The following is a 22830-nucleotide window of genomic DNA, read 5'->3' as shown; positions in this document are numbered from 1 at the left end:
CTCCCCCCCCACCCGTCTAGGACGGGTGGCCAGGGCCTCTACTCAAGGCCCTTTGTAGCAGGGTAATGAGCAGCAGCAGCACCACCCTGAGTGGGCCCTGCAGCTGCTCATTACCCTGCCGTATGTGTCTTAGCTCCTGCAGCAGCTGGTTCTGGCCATCTACCAGGTGCTGCAGCAGCTGGTTCTGGCCATCTACCAGCTGCTGCAGGAGCCGCACAACTGTTGCAGGGCCAAGGGCTGGAGGTGGGCCAGGGGACATAGATGATGGCCCAGGGGATGGAGGTGGGCCAGGCGATGGCGCTGCCTGAGGCGATGGAGGTGCCTCAGGGGATGGAGATGGCCGAGGGGAGGGAGCTGCCTCATACGGAGCTACAGGTGGTGAGGGGTCCTCATGAATGTCCTCATCAATGATGAGGACCTCCTCCTCCTCCTCCTGGTGGCCCGCCTCCTGGCCTGGCTGCTCCTCCTCCTCCAGGTGCCCCTCCTGGCCTGCGTCCTCCTCCTCCTCCTCCTCCTCCTCCTGGGCTGGCTCCTCCTCCTGCAGGTGGGCCTCCTCATCTGCCTGCTCCTCTTGCTGGTGATGGAGCCCTGTGTATGTAAACAGAGTATGGATGAGATGAGCACATGCAACATGGCTTGCATAGTGCTGTAGCTGGGTGACCTGAGCCAGGGGAAGGTGTGAGGAGGCATGGCCTATACCCACGGGGGACTGAGATGCATCAGATGACATGACAGGGAACCCTGGAAGCTGCACTGAAAACAACACACAGGACATGTTGGCAGATCACACTCATTGGGGACCAGCATGTTTGCATTGTGACATGCGACGAGGGTTTGGTGACGTGTTTTTATTGTTTTTAGGGGGGGGGGCAGTGGGAAGGGTGTTTACCACATTACTTTTATGTGAGGGAGACCATGACATCCAGTAAAAGTAGGGCCTCAGGCAGGTCTACCAGGACACACTATCCACCCACCCCAGAAAGGGGGAGACTAAAGTGAGGCATGTCATCTCATTCATCTGGGAGGGGGGGGGGGGGGGGATGGTCGATGGAAGTTGCAGCCACAGTCATGGGAGGGCACCTGCAACCTGCATCCTTGATCTGGCAGCAATAACTATGTTATTACTTATTAGTTGGCTATTAGCCACATATTGTACAGGTGTGCTGTTTTTGAATACTTACGGCGAGCCCTGAGGTGCCGTCGCACTGCCCGGATGAGGTCGGGCCGCTCCCGCCGCACACGGCGGAAGCGCCTCCTCAGGGACTCCAGGTCCCGATGCACTCCGAAGCGTCTGTAAGATATAAGTTTGTAGAGCAGGGGTCAGGAGGGGATGGTTCTTTTTGTCCTCTGCACACATTGATTTGTTATTCAAATAGCAGAGAGAGGGTCAACAGTGTTTGGGAGGGGGGACCACCTCCATTGGTACTGAATCATACATAGGAGCCACCTTTTTACCATTTTGGGGGGGTCCAACCCCCAGTGGAGATTACCCATCCCTCCCTCCATACATACAACACATTTATTTTATATTGGGGGTGCTGAAGCACCCACAGCAGCCACCACCGAGTTGGTTCCTATGCAGATGATGCCATAGAGGTGGCCATGAGGCCCGAATGTACCGTTTGTATGCATTATAATATATGCTTGTAAATGTACTTTAAATGTGTTAGCATTACCATGTTATAAAGTATGGTATACGTTTAATTGGTATCATGTTTCCACTATTCGGATGTGTTGTAAGCCACATAGAGGCTGCAAAGAGGGATTGGAAATCTGGCGTTCACAGGCAAGATATACATAACTAACGAAATACATTCTTGTATGTAGGGATGTGGGAATGGTCGTCCTTTCAATAACATACATTTTATTAGTGATATTGTGCATATTCCTATATTACTCATTATCCTTGCATGCACACTCCAGTTACTGGTGGTAACATTGATGACGGAGCTGTTATATGTGTAGGTACAGGAGGGGGGGTGGGCCATAACCTTACCTTTCAAGCCTGTCCCTAATACGGGACCAGGCTCGCAGGTGGTGGGGGGCAGGTGGTGGTGTTGCACAAATAGTGTATGGCGGTGCCTTAGGCAGAGGCGGACGAGCAGCAGGCTTTCCTCCTGCCCGAAGTTGGGCTCCCATCTCTGCGCCATTTTTCCACGTGTTGGAAAACAAGTGCCTTATATAGACAACCTTGCATGAGGGACGTCGTTTCATGCACAGCTCCATATATGGATGACCATCCCATATATGGCCCTATCAGCACGTGGACGCCGTCGTAAGCATAGACGTCTTTGACGTGCACATGCCTGGTTATGTGTGCAAAACGTGCCTTATATAGATGAGTATGACGCACCCCACCCGACCCTTTTCACATGTACAAAATATGCATATAGCTGCATGTTCAGTAGGTGTACAGTGCATACAGGTCCGGACATGCAGATGGGCACATATGAGGAAAATATGGCTGCAGCAGCAGCATGATTTTTCTGTAGTTGACGCATATAAGCGTTCCTCATATTTTCCTGTACCTGGATGGCCAGAACAACATGTGCTGTACTTGCGGTACACCTATGTACATTCTTTTACACACTTTGTGATTTGGTCGTTTGCACCTGCAATAATCGACCGTGTTAGGGCGCCCAATTTAGTCACGCTTATGCGCTCGTCATTTGATTGTTTTCCTACAAGGATAATCGATTATCGAAAAACGCCCATACTATTTTCCGATTATACATGTCTATTTTTGGACGTTTTTGTAAGAACGTCCTAATGCGTACTTGGACGATCTTTCAATTATGCCCCTCTATGTCTATGGCTGGCGGTAAGGTCAGAGACCCAAAATGAACGCGCGGCAATTTTGAATTTGATGCACATCCAGTTTTGTGGGAAAAAAAGAAGGCTTTTTTACAGGCGTGCTGAAAAATGATTCTGCACGGGCCGAAAATCCACACCTACATTACCGCAAGCCACTTTTCAGTGCACCTTTATAAAAGGACCCCTATGTGTCTTTGTAGATTAAAATAAAATAGCAATCAGATATATCATAAAATCCTTTCTTGTCCATTATAGGCTAATATATCAATCCACCCAGTCTTCCATTCATAATGTATCAACCCTCCACTCCTACCATAACTCATTTATCTTAAATTAGTACTGCTACAGAAATAGTTCCGATATTGAGAAATGTACACCAAAATAAACTTTTTCAGTAAATAGAAAGTTTGCTAAAAAGGAATAAATGCAATTTTGCAAATGAGAAGTTCATCATAATGCTTACAATGCTGGAAGTGTGTGCTGCCGGAGAGTATTTGAGGACAAAGACCTCTGATTTGTTCAAAAAGCAGCAACTCTAAAAGTCATGACATTCTTCAAATATCAGTTTTTTAAGTATACGTTTTTTTTTCTTGAGAAACATTTCTAAATGTAATTGTAAAGGAGAATTTTCCAGATGCTTTAGTTTGTTGTAAACTATTAAAATATAATAGGTTACTCAGCAGTAACACAAACAGTGGTTACAGAAGAATTGTTTTTCAGCCAAATAATCAGTCAAGGATGTTGCTCTCTTAAAATCTAGGAGAACACTTCTGTCAGCACATTTCATGATTTGAATTCATTCCCCAGTGAATGACCCTGCTCAAACAGTTGAAAGGTAAAGGAATGCATGTTTTTGTTTACCGATACTTCTAAAAAAGTGGAGAAGCATTTTCGAAAGGACGTCTGACTAAGAATATGGACATCTGAGTCTGGACATCAGATATGGATGTCCATTTCTCATGTGTTTTAGTACAGCCTTTTCTAAAATACAGGAGAAATGAATGTCCATATGCTGGTGACGTCCAGCATGAACATCCATTTTGCAAACTCAAACATCCAAATTTTGAATGGAGCAAAATAAGAGACAAACATCTTTGTGGTAGCATAAGAACATCCATCTTATGAAATGACCACATAAATATCCCTGCAGAGCTGAGGAGTAGCCTAATGGTTGACCAACCAGCTTATAATTGAAAAAGAAAAACGCCTATATTGCGACCCAAATCGGGAGATAGACGTTTATCTCACAAAAACAAATAAAGCGGTATAATAGAAAGCCGAATTTGGACGTTTTCAACTGCACTCCATCGCGGATGCGGACAAAGTTGATGGGGGCGTGTCGAAGGCGTTGTGAAGGCGGAACTGGAGCGTGGTTATCGGGCGATCAGAGATGGGCGCCTTTCGCCGATAATGGAAGAAAAATATGCGTTTTTAGCGAGAATTTAGGGCACTTTTCCTGGACCCTGTTTTTCCACGAATAAGGCACCAAAAAGTGCCCTAAATGACCAGATGACCACTGGAGGGAATCGGGGATGACCTCCCCTGACTCCCCCAGTGGTCACAAACCCCCTCCCACCACAAAGTATGCCGTTTCACAACTTTTTATTTTCACCCTCAAATGTCATACCCACCTCCCTGGCAGCAGTATACAGGTCACTGGAGCAGTTATTAGGGGGTGCAGTGGACTTCAGGCAAGTGGACCCAGGCCCATTCCCCCCCACCTGTTACACTTGTGCTGGTAAATGGGAGCACTCCAAACCGCCCCCCAAACCCACTGTACCCACATGTAGGTGCCCCCCTTCACCCCTTAGGGCTATAGTAATGGTGTAGACTTGTGGGCGGTGGGTTTTGAGGGGGATTTGGGGGGCTCAACACCTAAGGGAAGGGTGCTATGCACCTGGGAGCTCTTTTACCTTTTTTTTTTGTTTTTGTAAAAATGCCCCCTAGGGTGCCCAGTTGGTGTCCTGGCATGTGAGGGGGACCAGTGCACTACGACTCCTGGCCCCTCCCATGAACAAATGCCTTGGATTTATTCGTTTTTGAGCTGGGCGCTTTCATTTTCCATTATCACTGAAAAACAAAAACACCCAGCTCACAAATTGTCGAATAAAACATGGACGTCTATTTTTTTCGAAAATACGGTTCTGTCCGCCCCTTCACGGACCCGTTCTCGAAGATAAGCGCCCATGGAGATAGACATTTTTGTTCAATTATGCCCCTCCAAGTGAGCTGAGAACCATGAAACCCTGGTTCAAATCCCACTTCAGCTCTTTGTGATTTTTTTTCTTTTAAATTGTAATCCCTTCAGGAACAAAAAAATACCTACAGTAACTGAATGTATACCACTTCAACAGCCTTCAGGCTTGCAGGTTTCATATACATTCGGGCACTGTAGTATTTTTCTGTCCCTGGATGGCTCACAATTAATATATATATATATATATATATATATATATATATATATATATGAGCTGGGATTTGAACCTGGGTCTCAGGCTATTCGAAGTCTATTAAGAAGTTAATTTTTTTTAAAAATTCAGTACAATGAACATCCATAGTTTCTGAATTTGTTATAGAGCCCTGTATCCTTTCTAGTTTTATGTTCGGAGGAGGGAGGAGGACAGCAACCACTAGGGAATTAAGGAGGTGACTTGACTTTATCCTTCTAGTGGACAGCTGCTCAATTAGAGCACCTTTCTGTAAACTAAATGTGCCAAGTCCCAGGTCTAAATAACAATGTCCACCTTCTTGGGGAGGTTCCTTCCCTTTCTGAAATCAGAGTTTGACATCCATCATATGACCAGACCACATCCCCTTGCCATATGGACGTACTGACAATTGTACACTAAAGTCCACTATTATGGAACTTGGATTTTGCGGATCGCTTGCCATCTTGCTTCTTAGCACTATTATGGAACTCCATCACATCTCTTCCATTATATTGGCCAGCTAGAACCTTTTGGTCTTCTCAGGAAAATTTACTCATTGTTCGCTCCTTCCAACAACTTTGGTACGACTTCTTTTGCTCAAAGATATTTCTTATTATTAGTCCAACTTTATGGAATGCCTTACCCATTAATTTCAAAATGGAACAATCATTTAAGAAATTCAAGGCCAGCTTAACTTTTTTTATTCACTGATGCCTTCTGCCTTAATCAGCTGTTCTGGAGGAAGCTTTGGATGGCCTTGATGCCGGTTCTGTTTCTGATTTTGCTTTTGATTTTTATTTTGATTTGATTGGGCTCTGTTCTTCTGTTGGTTCTGTTTCATGGATTTTATTTTTCTGTCCTTTTCCCATATCACAATGGAGTTCTTTTTCTTTTTCTTTAAAAAATAAAAACATTTTAATTGTATTGTACACCACCTAGAAAGGTATACTTACTGGTGGCATATCAAGCTTTAATAAACTTAAACTACTGCAGTTTTAGACATCTATACCCTGGCTTTATAAAATCAAAATTTGAAGGTCCATTTTCAGACATAGAGGGATCCTTTTACAAAGGCACGCTAAAAAATGGCCTGCGGTAGTGTAGGTGTGGGTATTGGGCCCACGCAGAATCATTTTTAGCACACCTGTAAAAAAAGGCCGAAAATTGACATGCAGCAAAATCAAAATTGCTGCGCATCCATTTTGGGTCTGAGACCTTACCGCCAGCCATAGACCTAGTGATAAAGAATTTGGGCCGTAATGACCTGCGCGTGTCCGCTACGTGCGCCAGAAAATAAATATTTTTCGGACACGTGCCAAAAATGAAATTACCACAAGAGCCACGCGGTTGTCGGGTGGTAACTCCATTTTGGCGCGCATTTGGCACACGTAGGTACCTACACGGCTTAGTAAAAGGGACCCAGAGCTTCTAAAGTATCCCATCAAAAGCAGGATATACATGCAGTGGCATTCCTAGGTTGGCAGCCACCAGGGGTGGATCGCCGCTGTGCACCCCGCCAAGAGCAGTAGCGTCCGCCCCCTCAGGGTGCAGCACGCCCCCCCCCCCCCCGGTGCAATGACACCCCCCTCCCCGGTGCATAAAGCCCCCCCTCTGGGTGCATTCTTGGCTGCTGGAGGGTGCAGAGAGCAGCCACGCGCCTGTCGGCTCCACTGGCTCCCTGCTCCCTCTGCCATGGAACATGAAGTAACCTGTTCCGGGGCAGAGGGAGTGGGGAGCCAGTGGAGCCAACAGGCGCACGGCTGCTCTCTGCACACTCCAGCAGCGTGCGCCCGGGGAGGACCACCCCCACCGCCCCGCCCTTGCTACCCCACTATATACATGTAACACATCATTCCTTTGAATGTAACACATCATTCCCTTGAATTCAATGCTTTAAATATTCTGTTGAATTTCAAAATGCTACCATGTCCTCACAGCAACATACATATAACGCTGTTTCACATAGGTGAAAAAGATTTTTATAAAGGAGGCCATCAGCTCTATCAACTCTTGTTATAATCATTTGTCCCAAGTCTGTGTTCATTACTTATTCATCACTATTTTAAATTGTTTTAGAATGTTGTTTTTGTTTTTTAATCTAACACAGCGATTTTGTTTCCTCCATCACTAACTTCAGTATGGAAGCGATCCAATTGGTTGGAATAAAAAGAGTTGACCTTTTCCATGCTTTCAACAATAATTTAATTACAGCCATTATAGAAGCTACATCTTTGATTCCACTCAAAAATAACTGGTTCTATGGTGCTGTCAATCTGACAACATCTTACGTTCATATGGACACTAACAAAGTCCCATTAGTTCCAATTAACTCTGATTCTGTCCACACTGTCAACTTGACAATATCTTATCTATGTATTGCTTCTTCGTTTATGAAACATACCCCAACTCATATCACTGTGAATTGTTTTAAGTGACTCCTATGTGTTTCAGTTGGTTAAATAAAACTGTACTATTCCATTTGATGGCGTTCATGTAGTTCAAGTAGAAAATCCACTGTTGCCACCGATTGGTCAGATACTCCCTGCATTTCCACCACATTGACCTGTAATCATTTTCTCCAGGGTCATTCAGAAAGATCTTCAAAACAGTGCTGAAGAAGAACACATTGTTTTACCATAAGCACGTTTGTGAGCACAAACAACTCTAGTGCTCAGTTGACTGAGTCCTGCTGATATTTTGCTATGTGCACCCTACATACAGTTTAGGGTATGGCCGCTGGATTGCATATATCAGAAGTGTACAAGTACAGTTGGTAGACATCTGATGTTGTCAGGATCTCCGCTAGGCAAGAGTGTAGGGGGAACACCTAGGCCCAAAACATACTTCTTGTTGGTCCTATGGGCTCCTCCAGGGAGACAGGCATTTCTTTTTACTACTTCCTTACATTGCAGCCTCTACAGTTCAGCTGCAAGTTTACAGCCTTTGGTCAAGGCTGCCGAGAAGGGGGACGGGGACGGAGGCAAAATTCCCTGGGCCCGGCCTCCAAGGGGGGCCTGGTGCCAGCATATCTCTCCTCTCTCTCTCTCTCTCTCTCTCTCTCTCTCTCTCTCTCTCTCCTGCTCTTGAAGAAAACTCCGGTGCCGGGCCCCCCTTGGAGGCTGGGGAAGAGTGGACACAGCAGGGTTTCAGGCCAGGGCCTCTGGTTTGGTTGGCGGAGGTCCCCCCCAGGCTCCGCCAGCAGAAGAAGTTTTGAAACCGAGCATGCATGACGTGAGAGAAAAAGCAGGGGCAGGGCAGGCAATTGCGGCGGAGTGAAGAGCAGGCCGGAGGAAGACGACTTCTGCTGGCGGGGCCTCAAGATCCTTGCCAGCCAAGGATCTTTTTCACCTATGTGAAACAGTGTTATATGTATGTTGCTGTGAGGACATGGTAGCATTTTGAAATTCAACAGAATATTTAAAGCATTGTAGTTGCGGCCGGGGGGTTGGGGTGGCAGCAGCGGCAATCCTGGGGGAGGGGGCGGGGTCCCTGCCCCGGGCCCAGCTCAGTCTCTCGGTGGCCCTGCCTTTGGTGCACAGGGTCATAGGTTTGAATTCCCAAAACTTCATGTGTCTGGAATGTTATCCATTTAATATCCCTGTGATAGTTGTCCCACTTACTAAGCACCTTCCCAGGCTTAATAGCCACTTATTCCCATTATGTGAACACCTCATGTTTCAATAGGTGACACTGTTGGTTTCCCCTATGATCCTTTCCTACTGCTGATATTGGTTATACAGGTAATTTTTAGAATACCTGATGTAATTGGTGGACCCTCAGTGCCCGAGGATAGTGGAAGCTACTGCTGTAGCTCTAAAAGTATTTCATGACAACTAATATTTTTTTTGGTGTAGTTTTGCAAATGGGAGGAAACTTGTTATACTCTGCAATACTTGCAGGCTTGCTGCTGGCCATTTTCACTGCCTCCTGCCTCCTGATACTGGCCATACAGAACTGCATCTGGAAAAATGTCTACCTTCCATGGCCCAGGACCAGCAGCATCACAACACTCTCTCTCTCTCTCTCTCTTGCTCTCCTCCTCCTCCTCTCTTTGGACTACCAACATTTTAACTACTATATCTTTATTCTCTACTCTGCCACAGTGGCCAGTCACCATAGTTTCAAAGCTTCCTCACAAGAACAATAATAATCTTGTCAAGTCAGTTGCGCAGTTTGCCGGTAGGACAGGGAACACAGGAGGCTGCAGCCTGCTGATGTCATTGCATCTGCAAGGAAGATTAGATTGGGGGAGCAGTTTATAACTTAAATTCCCGAATTTCCCTCAGGGAGTGTTTTATCAGTGATTTTCAGTTATGACCAAAAATCAGAAGCTCTATTTAAACTTAGGACTTCTGATTTTTGGTCATAACTACAAAACCCCAATAAACATCCCCGAGGGGAATTTGGGTGATACAATGGCATCATCTGACTGCTGCTGTTGCAGCCAGAAAATATCACTGCAGCAGGACTGGCAGGGAGCCCAAGCACACTGGTACAAGAACAGACCATAAATGCAGCAGCATGTGACAGCCGGTGCATATGTCCCTCTGTTTACTGGCTACCAATCTCGGGGGTCCTTTTACGAAGCTAAGGCAAAAGGGGGCCTGCGCTCGCGTCGGCACATGTTTTTGATGCACGCCGATGCCCCTTTTAACGCAGCAGGTAAAAGCATTTTTTTTTTTAAAGAAATGGATTTTTTGCAGCAAGTGAAGCACTTGCCGAGCACCCATTTCGAGTGGAAGCACTGACTGCCACCCATTGAGGTAGCGGTAAGGGCTCCCACGCTACCCCGACGTTAACCGGTGAGCGTACAGCCCTGCCCGATTACAGCCAGGTACACACCGGCACTACAAAAAAAATAAAAATATTTTTCTAGTTCCAGAAAAGGTTCTCTCTGGGGGGTGGGAACTACCGGTAGGCTGCTGAGGTAGCCTGGCGGTACTTCCCTTTTAGCAAGTGGTAAACAGTGCTTCAGACTACTGCTTCTCTGTAACAATGAACTGAACAGCAATTCGCTCTGCAGTTTTTCTGTGAGTGTTAATGCTTAACTGCTGTTCCAGTTTGTTGCAAATTGTTACAGAGAAGCAGTAGTTCGGAGCACTGTTTAAATGTAAATGCTGTTCCTTTACCGGCTGTGCATGAGTTCAAATCCCTGATGCAGGCAACCTTTTTGCTGAAACACAGACATGTCGGGTCATCTACATTTTGCTAGATTGTAATAAAGGGCTGCTGTTGATGTAGAGTTGCTCCATATCCTCACTGTGTTTGATGAAATCATCAAAACTTTCATGATGTTACACCATAGATAATAATGCAATGTTCATTCAGTTTTCTGATTAACTGTTTTTTTCTTCTTCTTTGTCACAAAGATATCGATGAATGCTCTGAAGGCTTTGTTCATTGTGACAGCCGTGCAACCTGCATTAACTTACCCGGCTGGTACCATTGTGAGTGCAGAGATGGCTACCATGACAATGGGATGTTCTCTTCAAGTGGAGAATCATGTGAAGGTCAGTGAAAACCAAAGGCTGAAAAAGAATAACTAGATCATTCTAGGCCTGAACACCAAAACGGAGGATAACACAGATATTAATGTAGTACATTTAGAGATAGTCTACAGTCTGTTTTCTACCCTCAGAATTAGCTGTTACATATACATGGTTAATGGGAAAAAAAGAAGCCCATGCATTTTACCTCATAATATAAGTAACTTATTTAAGTCAAATTTTCAGTAAACATGCAGAAATATATTGAAACAAGGTAATAACAATACATGTTACCACATCCTAATGCTGTTGTCACATACTTTGTAAAGTATAAGACTCAGGCCTCTTCTACTAAACCACATAGGCGCCTACACGCGCCCAGTGCATGTCAGTTTTGAGTTACCACCCGGCTACTGCGCAGCCCTTGCGGTAATTTCATTTTTGACATGTGTCCGCTATGTGCGCCGGAAAATATTTTTCATTTTCTGGCGCGCGGATGGTAATCAGCATTTACCACCCAGTTACCGCGTAAGACCTTACCGCTAGGTCAATGGCTGGCGGTAAGGTCTGAGACCCAAAATGGACGCACGGCAATTTTCATTTTGCCACACATCCATTATCGCCAAAAATTTAAAAAGACATTTTTTACAGGTGCGCTGAAAAATGATTCTGCGCGCAACCAAAACACACGTCTACACTAGCACAGCCCATTTTTCAGTGCACCTTAGTAATAGGACCTCTCAAAAATTTGAACAATACATAACAGCTGTCCAGCCTACATTAGCAAAAACTTAAGTGAACTTTTTTTGATTAGTAACAAACATGGAGATACTCCTGCAAAGTAAATGATAAGGTTAATTTCAGTCACAGAGTTTGTTCAAAATGTCCTCCCCAAGCAGACATACAAACACAAAGATGTGTACACCACCATTTTATTGCAGTGGACTTTTGCCCATCCAGTAAGATAAGGGTTCTCTTTTTTAAGATGTCTTTATTGAATCCAAAGGCAGAATTGACCATCTTAAAAGATGTTTCCTGATTTCATTCAATGAAAATATTTTAAAGGGAACAGTAAGGAAAACTGTTTTCCCTTTTTTAATCTGTATTTTCTTGCAATAATTCTCTGTGTGCTGGATCATATTAATTTCTTTACTGTGAAGCAGAAACTAAGAGCATGAAATCCTGTTGTTTATTTATTTGAACACCTGCCAGGTCACCACAGGGTCTCTAGTCAGTGTATTAAAATACTACTAAAAACAGTTTCTATATTTTTTAAATGCATCCAGATGGACAATGGGAACATAATCACAGTCAAATACATCATTCTTTTAAAAGAGGTTGAGAGAAGTTTTAATGCCAATAAGGGGCTTATGTAATAAAATTCATATTAAACGTTTACTGTGCAACTCAGTAAAATTTTCTACACATTAAAATGGGTTTTAATGTGCTATGCCTCCTCATAGCCTCATTAGAATTCTACTACTGTTGCTTGTTTTTTTCCTGGCTAGAGAGCTCACTTTATAACAGTTACAACTCACCCCCTACTACTCTCAATTGTTTGAAATCCTGCCTCTTGACCAGCAAAGAGAGTACAGCTATCTACCAGTGACTTTATTGAAGGCACCTCTAAAATTATCTAATCTCTTATGGAAAGGCAGCTGCCTGCAATGCTAAAGAAGAGCTGTGGAGGGACATAATTGAAAGGGATGCCCAAGTTTTGCCGAGGACGTCCTCGCAGAACATCCCGGTGGAGGGGCAGGGAAACCCGTGTTATCGAAACAAGATGGACGTTCATCTTTCGTTTCGATAATACGGTCGGAGACGCCCAAATCTTGACATTTAGGTCGTCCTTAGAGATGGTCGTCCCTAGACTTGGTCGTTTCTGATATTTGGCGATAATGGAAACCAAGTACGCCCATCTCAGAAACAACCACATGCAAGCCCTTTGGTCGTGGGAAGAGCCAGCATTCATAGTGCACTGGTCCCTCAGGACACCAACCGGGCACCCTAGGAGGCACTGCAGTGGACTTCATAAATTGATTCCAGGTACATAGCTCCCTTACTTTGTGTGCTGAGCCCCCCAAACTCACTACCCACAACTGTACACCACTACCATAGCCGTTACGGGTGAAGGGGGCACCTAGATGTGGGTATAGTGGGTTTGTGGTGGGGTTTGGAGGGCTCACATTTACCACCACAATTGTAACAGGTAGGGGGGAGATGGGCTTGGGTCCGCCTGCCTGAAGTGCACCGCATCCACTAAAACTGCTCCAGGGACCTGCATACTGCTGTGCAAGACCTGAGTATAACATTTAAGGATGGCATAGAGGTTGGCACAAAATATTTTTAAAGATGTTTTTTGAGGGTGGGAGGGGATTAGTGACCCCGATTAGTGATCCCCGATTCTCTCCGGTGGTCATCTGGTCAGTTCGGGCACCTTTTTGTGGCTTGGTCATAAGAAAAACAGGACCAGGTAAAGTCGTCCAAGTGCTCGTCAGGGACACCCTTTTTTTCCATTATCGGTCGAGGACACCCATGTGTTAGGCACGCCCAAGTCCCGCCTTCGCTACGCCTCCGACATGCCCCCGTGAACCTTGGTCGTCCCCGCAATGGAAAGCAGTTGGGGATGCCCAAAATCGGCTTTCGATTATGCCGATTTGGGCGACTCTGGGAGAAGGACGCCCATCTTCCGATTTGTGTCGAAAGATGGGCGTCCTTCTCTTTCAAAAATGGACTGATGGCCTCACACAAGTGAAACAACTGAAGCAGTTTCAGTCGACATCCCAGCAGGATAGAATGTTTCAGGAAACTTGAAATTTTTGACAATTATACTTGTCAATTAAATGTGAGGATTTTGAATTTTCCTGAAGTTCTTACAAGTCCTCCTAAGGATTAGTTTTATCAGTTCCTTAAAGATTGCCTGAAGTATTTTGAATCTGTTTACCCACCTCTCCATAAAATCTGTTTTGTTCCTGTAAGGCGCCAAGTAGTGGTACGTGAATTGGAAGATGTTTCATCAAATAGTCTTGACATTTCTGCTGTACTGAAGAGTTCAATTGAAGAACCTTTTGAGAGATATACTTTGATTGTCTCCTTTGTTTTTATGCAAGATAAAGAAGCTCTACTTTGGTTATTCTTCCATGCTGGTGGATGTGAATTCATGGGTAGGAAGATTTCAGTCTTCCCAGATGTGTGCAAATGGACTCAGACCAGGAGAGCTAGATTTTTGTCTTATCGCTCCCAAGTCCTCTTTTTGGGAGCAAAGTTTCAGTTGCAATATCCCTGTAAATGTATTGTTCTGCTGGATAATGCTAAATATGTTTTTTATGATTCTTCACAGCTTCTTTTCTTCTTGGAGGGCAAGGGGGCCAGTGCCATCGGATTATCGAAGCCTTAGTTATACTGGGCTTATAGTAATTTTCAGCTGAGACTACTCATATATATTTTTAGTTTTATTTTCTTGTTTAGACAATTTCCTTTGGTATATTGATTCTTGTTCCCCCCTAATATGGTCTTAATTTTTTATAAGTAGGAATACTAATTTTTGTGGGTTGAGTTGTATATCCTAGAATTTTGTTTTATCTGCTTGTTTTTCTTCATACAATTTGTTTAATATATTTTGAAAGCAAAAAAATAACAAAATTATTAACGTCCAAGATCAATGTGTTACGAAACGCCTAGCCATCCACCTGGGGTTATCTTGTGGCCACTTAGAGGGTCTATCCCCAGCACAGCTCAGGTCCACCTGCACCTGCCGCTCATGCTCTCCACTTGCACCCTCCTCCCACCGACTGGGTCACAACCACCTCTGGGCGAGTCTCTCGCTCTTAAATTATCTCCAGTGATTTCTAAGTTACTACAGCCACACTCCCAGTGGTCCCACAGTTCCCAGAAAGCATTCACAGACCCAGCACACAAACCACCAGGATTCTTTATCAGTCCAGACAGGCAGAGGCAATAAACAATTATTTATTGCCTTAAATATTGAACAGTGCAATCAGCAAAACAATAACAGGTAACTGAAATATGGATCAATTATAAAACTATCTAAACGTTTGCTTACTTCCTAGAAAGTACCAGGGGAGATCAGGGCATATATCTGTTCACAGAGCTTCAGCAAAGAGATCTCTCTCTCTCTCTTTTTTCTTCCTGGCTAAATCTGAAGCAACAGCCAGCATCTGCTGGGTAATTTCAAACTCCAGGCCAAACAGAGCCCAGAACAGTCAAGTTTGAAATAAAAACTGGTTACATCACTACAGGCAATTCCTGTTATCTGTGTGCCAACTAAAAGAAAGAGAAGTCAGTCCTCTGTAACAGCTTTAAGCATAAACATGCACCATCTACTGGCCAAACTAGAGAAATACTCTTCAGAATTAATTTAGGCAGGAAAATATCCAATACATTTTACAGGCTTAAAACCCAGTAAGCTTACATTGGAAAAAAACTGTGGCAAAATTAGGTGGAACTTATGCCACCGTAAAGACAATACTTACCTCATACATAAAGTTTCACTTCTGGAAGACTGTCTCAGAGTTTGAAATTTACAATTTATTTCAAGGAGATTTTGAAGTATTCAAAAGAAGCGTTTCCTCCTCTCACAAAGACCTATTATTTACCAGCTGCTAAGCATGTTGAGAACTCCCTAGATGGAGTGAGGGAGAGACACAATATGAGTGCTGATAATTTAAACTTGACTGAGCTATTGAACTCTTCACTGTTAGATCTACTTTGATTGTGAAATTCGCCATAGAGCCAGACAGAAAATGGCCTCTTTGTTCCTTTTGTCATAATAAAGATCTTTTCTATGGACAAAAAGTTAGGGTATATCCGGATTTCTCTAAGCAAACCGAAGATAAATGCAAAATGTTTTTGTCCTTTCATTTGAAATATTGAGTTTTTGTTAAAATCTCCTGCTAAATGTATCTTGAAATGTGATGGGGTTCAGTATATTTTTTATGAGCCTAATCAGCTTAAACAGGTTATTGAGAAGAAATCTTGCCATCCAGGTTGGTATTTTGTATGTTAATCAGCGAGGCATATTAATGAATCTACTTAAAGTTTAAATTTTGCTGACAGCCTGTCTTTTCCTTTAAATTACTTGGGGGGTCCTTTTACAAAGGCGTGCTAATGGATTTAACATGCACTAACAAGTAGCGCACGCTAAATGCTAAGACACCCATTATATTCCTGTGGGCATCTTATCATTTAGTGCACGATAATCATTAACACGCCTTAATAAAAGGAACTCCCTAGTTTGGGGATAAATTTCTTTATTTGTATTTTCCTTCCCCCCCCCCCCCCCCCCTTCCTTTGTTTAATGGATTTTAATATTCATGATGTCTTTCCTTTTCTTTTTATTTTTCAGTTCTATTTCCTTTGATATTATTTTGTAGCTATTCTCTGGATGATTTTCTTAATATGTAATATGTACGTGATTCGAAATTAATATAAATAAAAAACTAAGGAAACAAAAAAAAACTGCTTTTATCACCTGCGGAAAGTATAAAATCTCTCTCCATATATTAAAAAGACGAGTCTGATTACAGTTCTTCATGCTGTGATAATAGCATAGGTGGACTACTGTAATGCTCTGTCCATTAGTCAAACCAAAAAGAGTTTGCACCAGCTCCATCTGATTCAGAATGCATGACTGATAAGAGGGATGTAAGTGGCATGAACAAAGCATACCTTCCTACAAAATCTCCACTGGCTACCTGTTCCTTACAAAGCCAAATTTAAAACTTTTGGGGCACTTTTACTAAGCTGCAGTAAGCACTAACACATGGTTACCACAGCTAAAAATGCTTTACCGCAGGGCACACTCAGGCGTCCCATGGTAGTTTTGGGATCAGCATGCACTACCCACTTGCTAAAATATGATATTTATTTTTTTAGTGCTGGGGGTATATAGAGGTATATAAAATAATGATTGGAGTGGAACAGGTGGATGTGAGGCATCTGTTCACGCTTTCCAAAAATACTAGGACTAGGGGGCATGCGATGAAACTACAGTGTAGTAAATTTAAAACAAATAGGAGAAAATGTTTCTTCACCCAACGTGTAATTAAACTCTGGAATTCGTTGCCAGAGAACGTGGTGAAGGCAGTTAGCTTGGCAGTGTTTAAAAAGGAGATGGACAGATTCCTAAAGGACAAGTCCATAGACCGCTACTAAATGGACTTGGGAAAAAGCCACAATTTCGGGAATAACATGTATAAAATGTTTGTACGTTTGGATAGCTTGCCAGGTGCCCTTGACCTGGATTGGCTGCTGTCAGGGACAGGATGCTGGGCTCGATGGACCTTTGGTTTTTTCCCAGTATGGCATTACTTATGTACTTATGGGGTGGGTCTGGGGGGCTAATCCATTAATGCAGCTACACTGCCACACGCTAACCGATTAGTGCATGGATACTGCATGAGCCCTTATCATCTACAAAATAGGTGGCGGTTGGGGCTCACACACTAATGGAAAAATTAGGGCATTGTCATTAATGCTGGACATGGAAAAATTGGCCATTTTATCCCTGCTGTAAAAGTGGCCTTAGCTCATGGGAGTGATCCGTGTAAGGATGCACCAAGGCCATTTTTTACCACAGTTTGGTAAAAGAGCCTTTTCAAGGCTCTCAAGACAAAATGGGCCAGAAAACCTCAATAATAAGTTAGCCCTCTACACGCCATTGAGCATTACCATCTGTACCCTCATCAAAGGAAATTGTATTCTGGAACTCACTCTCAGAACAGCTACGCTTAATACTACTTCTATGTTAGCAAGCAGGTGAAAGCCTGGGTCTTTTCCCTGGTCTTTAATACATGTGGCAACTGACTGTCCATTCACTCCACAACCAAAATCGCTTGCTGCACACCATCCCTGAAATTCTATAAATGGCGCTTAAAATTCCATGTGCAATTTATTCGAATAACGAGCCAATTGGCGACAATTGGCTGCTAATAATCAATTGTCAATTTTCCCAGCAAACATTCTTAAAGAATCAATTTTTAAACACCATCAAACTTGCAAGTGTATTCATGTTCTAAAAACAGTTCTAGCTCAAAACTTCTTAGTTTTAGTCCTGGACTGTTTTCTGATGTTCCATTATGGCTGAAAAATGTCCTAGGAACGCCCATATCCTGCTCTTAACACACCCCCGACATGCCCCCTTGATATTGGCGCACTGCATACGAACAGCATAGAAAAACGTCTGAAAAATAGGTTTCGAAAATACCGATTTGGAATTTTTTGTGAGAGAAACATCCAAATGCTGCTTTATGCCACTTTTTCTACATTTTTCTTTCAAAAATGAGCCCCTATTCAGCTTATTTTCGAAAGGAGAAGGGCGCCCATCTCCCAAGGGTGCCCAAATTGGTATAATCGAAAGCCGATTTTGGGTGCTTTCAACTGCACTCCGTCGCAGAGACGAACAAAGTTCATGGGGGCGTGTCGGCACAGTAGCGAAGGCGGGACAGGAGCGGGCATGGGAGTGGTTAACAGATGGCCGGCTTCAGGCCATAATGGAAAAAAGAAGGGCGGCCATAGCGAGAATTTAGGTTGCTTTTTTTGGACCCTTTTTTTTTAGGTCCAAGTCCCAAAAAGGTGCCCAAACTGCCCAGGTGACCACCGGAGGGAATCAGGAATGACCTCCCCTGACTCCCCCAGTGGTCACCAACCCCCTCCCACCAAAAAAAAGTACTTTAAAAACTTTTTTTCCAGCCTTTAAGCCAGCCTCAAATGTCATACCCTGCTCCATCACAGCAGTATGCAGGTCCCTGGAGCAGTTTTTAGTGGGTGCAGTGCACTTCAGGCAGGTGGACCCAGGGCATCCCTCCCCTACCTGTTACACTTGTGGTGGTAAATGGGAGCCCTCCAAACCCCCCCCCCCCCAAAACCCACTGTACCCATATGTAGGTGCCCCCCTTCACACATAAGGGCTATGGCAATGGTGTAGAGTTGTGGGGAGTGGGTTTTGGGGGGGGATTTGGGGGTTCAGCCCCCAAGGTAAGGGAGCTATGCACCTGGGAGGTATTTTAATGGGTTTTTTTTTAATTTTTAAAAGTGCCCCCTAGGGTGCCCGGTTGGTGTCCTGGCATGTGAGGGGGACCAGTGCACTACGAATCCTGGCCCCTCCCACGACCAAATGCCTTGGAGTTGTTCGTTTTTCAGATGGCTGCCTTCGGTTTCCATTATTGCTGAAAACCAATGCCGACCACCTCAAACCCGCCCATCTCTGACATTTGGCCGGGCCCAACCGTATTATCGAAACAAAAGATGGCCGCCCATCTTTTTCAATAATATGGTCGGGACCGCCCCTTCTCGGATCCGTCCACGGAGATGGCCGCCCTTAAAAATGGGCGGCCCCTTTCGATTATGTCCCTCCATGTGTCTTAACTGCATTTGCTTTCTTGCCTGCCTATTAAGGTGTTTCATTAGTGTCATACTGACATTGTGTTATATCTACGTTACGTGAATGTTCTCATGTAAGCCTATTAAAGTGCTTCATTTGTATTGCTGCCGACATCGTGATCATCATATCTATTATATGAATGTTCGAATTTGTCGCTTATTAAAATGTTTCATTTGCCAACATCATAAGTATCATATCTGTATTATATGATTGATCTTCAAGTTACCTATTATAGGGCCCTGTTTACTAAGCTGCACTGTGGGTGCATTAATATTTTTAGCGTACACTAAAAATTAGTGTGCACTAATGCTAGAGACACCCATATATTCCTATGGGTGTCTCTAGCGTTAGTGCATGCTAATTTTTAGTGTATGCTAAAAATATTAACGCACCTTAATAAACAGAGCCCATAGTGTTTTATTTGTATATCACTGACATTTATTGTATTTGACTTATATGATCATTCTACTGTTCATTTGTAATGTGTATAGATTGGAACTGTAACTTATTATTCCTATTTGTACGATTTGATCTGCCTATCTCCAAGTTTCCCTCATTTATTGTATTTATTCTTCTATTTAGTCATTTTGCTATTGGTATACTGTTAATACAATTGTAAGTTTTACTGTATGTCAAGCTATACCAGTTGTACACTGCCTTGGGTGAATCTTTTCATATAAAGGCAGTTAATAATCAATCTATCAGTAAAAATTTCCTTTATAGCTACAAATAACACATCAGTCATTATAACAATGCACATTGTCATGGACTCATCCTTATGAATATTACAAATAAATCCAGGGAATGGGTAAAAGGTGAGGAATAGATGATCATGGTCATCAGTCTCACTTGTTTAAGTGAGACTGATGAAAATGATCATCTATTCCTCACCTCTTACCCATTCCCTGGATTTATTTGTAATATTCATAAGGTTGAGTCCGTGACAATGTGCATTGTTATAATGACTGATGTTTTATTTGTAGCTATATAGGAAATGTGACAAACATAATCCACTATTTCTGGTGACATCCTGTTGGGTATAAATTATTTTTAAATGTTGCAGAAGGATTTTATCAGAGAAACAATAATTCGTGTTTCTGCACACAGTAACTAAAGGCTTAACCCCACCTTTTAAGATTTGATTCCATGAATGGAAAGCTTCCTATGCATCTCTCATATAGGTGGACAATGGGCCTACTTAATTACTACACCCCAAATATGAGTTTTTAAAAAACAGTGCAACATAGCATTGATTTCCGGCATGCTTGTTCCATCTTCTCTTTCTTTCCATTTTGTGTAAGCAGTCAGAATCTCACTTATGCATGTAATTTTATAGTATTCTATAAGTTCTGTGAAAATGTCAGCCCCACCCATGCCCCCCCTTACTAAGCCATTTATAATTATAGTGATTGGTCACGTTGCCATTTATGTGCCCAAGCATACAGTTAAATGTATAGAATACTATGCCCTCCCGCGGGAGGTGGTGGAAATGAAAAAGGTAATGGAATTCAAACATGTGTGGGATAAACATAAAGGAATCCTGTTCAGAAGGAATGGATCCTCAGGAGCTTAGCCGAGATTGGGTGGCAGAGCCGGTGGTGGGAGGAGGGGCTGGTGGTTGGGAGGCAGGGATAGTGCTGGGCAGACTTATACGGTCTGTGCCGGGGCTGGTGGTTGGGAGGCGGGGATAATGGTGGGCAGACTTATACGGTCTCTGCCCTGAAGAGGACAGGTACAAATCAAGGTAGGGTATACACAAAAAGTAGCACATGTGAGTTTCTTGTTGGGCAGACTGGTTGGACCGTGCAGGTCTTTTTCTGCCGTCATCTCCTATGTTACTATGCTACATCAGCAAAACCATGCAAAGTTCAAACTCTGTGCTCCCCAAACAAATCTCCAATACAAATACAGCAACCGCCGACAGGTCTCTGAAGAAGAATTTCAGAAATTTACCTCTCCCAAGAGAACAATTGCTCAGTGCATCACGGAACGTGTCCTTTGTTTTGCTTATGAAATTCAGTAAAATTGCTGGTGTCCCCACAGATTTCTTTAATAGGTTTCTGGCTGCGTTTTCTTGCCATTTTTATTTAGCTTCTACCTTTTAAAAAAGTTATCGATAAATTCCTGCTTTTTAATATGATCAGTAAAGGGCTTTGGAAAGTAAAATTGAAATACAGTACCATGTTAGCCCACACAAACCAAAATTTAGTTTAAAGAAAGCAGGTCAAGTAGTTTGGTAGAATGCTAACGTTATTAAACTAAAAGGGCCTGATTTTCAGAAATGGTTCTTTATTTGTATATTCAGCGGTGTTGTATATTTAAGTTGTTAGTGCTGAATACAGTTTATGCAGTGGCCAGGGACAGCCTAACCATTAGGCATGAGTGGAGGGGCGAATGCCAAAAAGAAGTTATGGTGAAAGCAAAACAATAGGTCCTGACAGCTATACAAACTCAAAGAACCAATAGGGGGTACTTTTACTACCAGGGATGGTGGGCAGTTTTCAAATAAATCATTCATACAGAATTTGAACTCATCAAAAAGCTTAACACCATCACCCTAGACTTGAATAGGAACAATGGATTCATGGGCTCACTACAGGTGTGAATGGACTTTTTTCTGAGGTCATCCTTTCTTTGCTATCTCTCACTTATCACAGTTGTCAGTTAACTGAATTTTACTGGTATTATCACTCTGTGCCCTACATGTTTCAATGTTTTCTCTTTACTCCATATCCCCCCCCCCCCCCCCCCCCCCCCGCACACACACACACATCTTCAGATATATTTATCCAGCTTCTGAACTCACTTCATGCATCACATCTGACAAAGTGGATTCTGGTCCTCCAAAGATCATGCCTCAATACACTGATTAATCTATATGGTGCCACCTACCTTTGCCATTTTTGTTATACCAGACTAACACAGCTACCCCTTTAAAAGTTTTTAAAACCATATACCCAGATTATTCTGGGAGGGCTGGTGTTGGTGTAATCATGATGGGAGCTAAGGGGGCTAAACGTTAAGGGGGTAAGCAAGACTGATGGTTTGTCTAGGGCAGGGGCGGGCAACCTCAGTCCTCGAGGGCCGCAACCCAGTCAGATTTTCAAGATTTTTCCAATGAATATGCATGATATCTATTTGCGTGCACTGCCTCTATTGTGTGGGATCCAAGATGGTAAACTGGATCTAAAATGTATTTTGACTGATAGGTGGTAGGAGGTGGCAGTAAATGGAACTGCCTCAGAGGAAAAAAAAGGTGAGTAGTGCAGTGCCTCAGAGATCAAAACTAGGGCCAAATCTATTCAATAGATTTCTGAGCAACATTGCCAAAGTTTTAGAAGGAAAAATGTGTCCTTTTGTGGATGACAAAATGATTTGCAATAGTGTGGACACCCCAGAAGAAGTAGACAACATGAGACATGAAATTAAAAGATGCTAGATGTGATGTGGACAGGCTGATGTGCACAGACCGTGAGAGGGACCCTGGGCTGATAGGGCCTGCTTCAATAAATAGTGCAATAAAATCGGTGTGGGAAAATATTGATATTCGGCGCTATTCCATAAAGGGTGCTCTAGGCTGTTTGCCCTTTATAGAACTATGAGTGCTAGGACTTACACCTGCTGAAACCCGGTATAAATCCTTGTGCACGAGTTGGGTAGGCAACACCACTATTCTATAACACTGCACTCAAATTTCAGA

General features: G+C 43.3%; 1 protein-coding gene across 1 annotated transcript in view; it reads left to right on the top strand.

Moving 5' to 3' along the window:
* NELL2 (neural EGFL like 2) overlaps positions 1-22830 on the top strand; it is a 640124-nt gene that overhangs the window by 602114 nt on the left and 15180 nt on the right. The window contains exon 16 of the mRNA XM_030216939.1: positions 10613-10753. Within this exon, the coding sequence (XP_030072799.1) occupies positions 10613-10753 (141 nt within the window). The remainder of the gene's footprint in view (positions 1-10612; positions 10754-22830) is intronic.

The sequence above is a fragment of the Microcaecilia unicolor genome, chromosome 10 (assembly GCF_901765095.1).
Source record: "Microcaecilia unicolor chromosome 10, aMicUni1.1, whole genome shotgun sequence".
Taxonomy (NCBI): Eukaryota; Metazoa; Chordata; class Amphibia; order Gymnophiona; family Siphonopidae; genus Microcaecilia; species Microcaecilia unicolor.
This window is presented reverse-complemented; position numbering and strand designations above follow the sequence as displayed.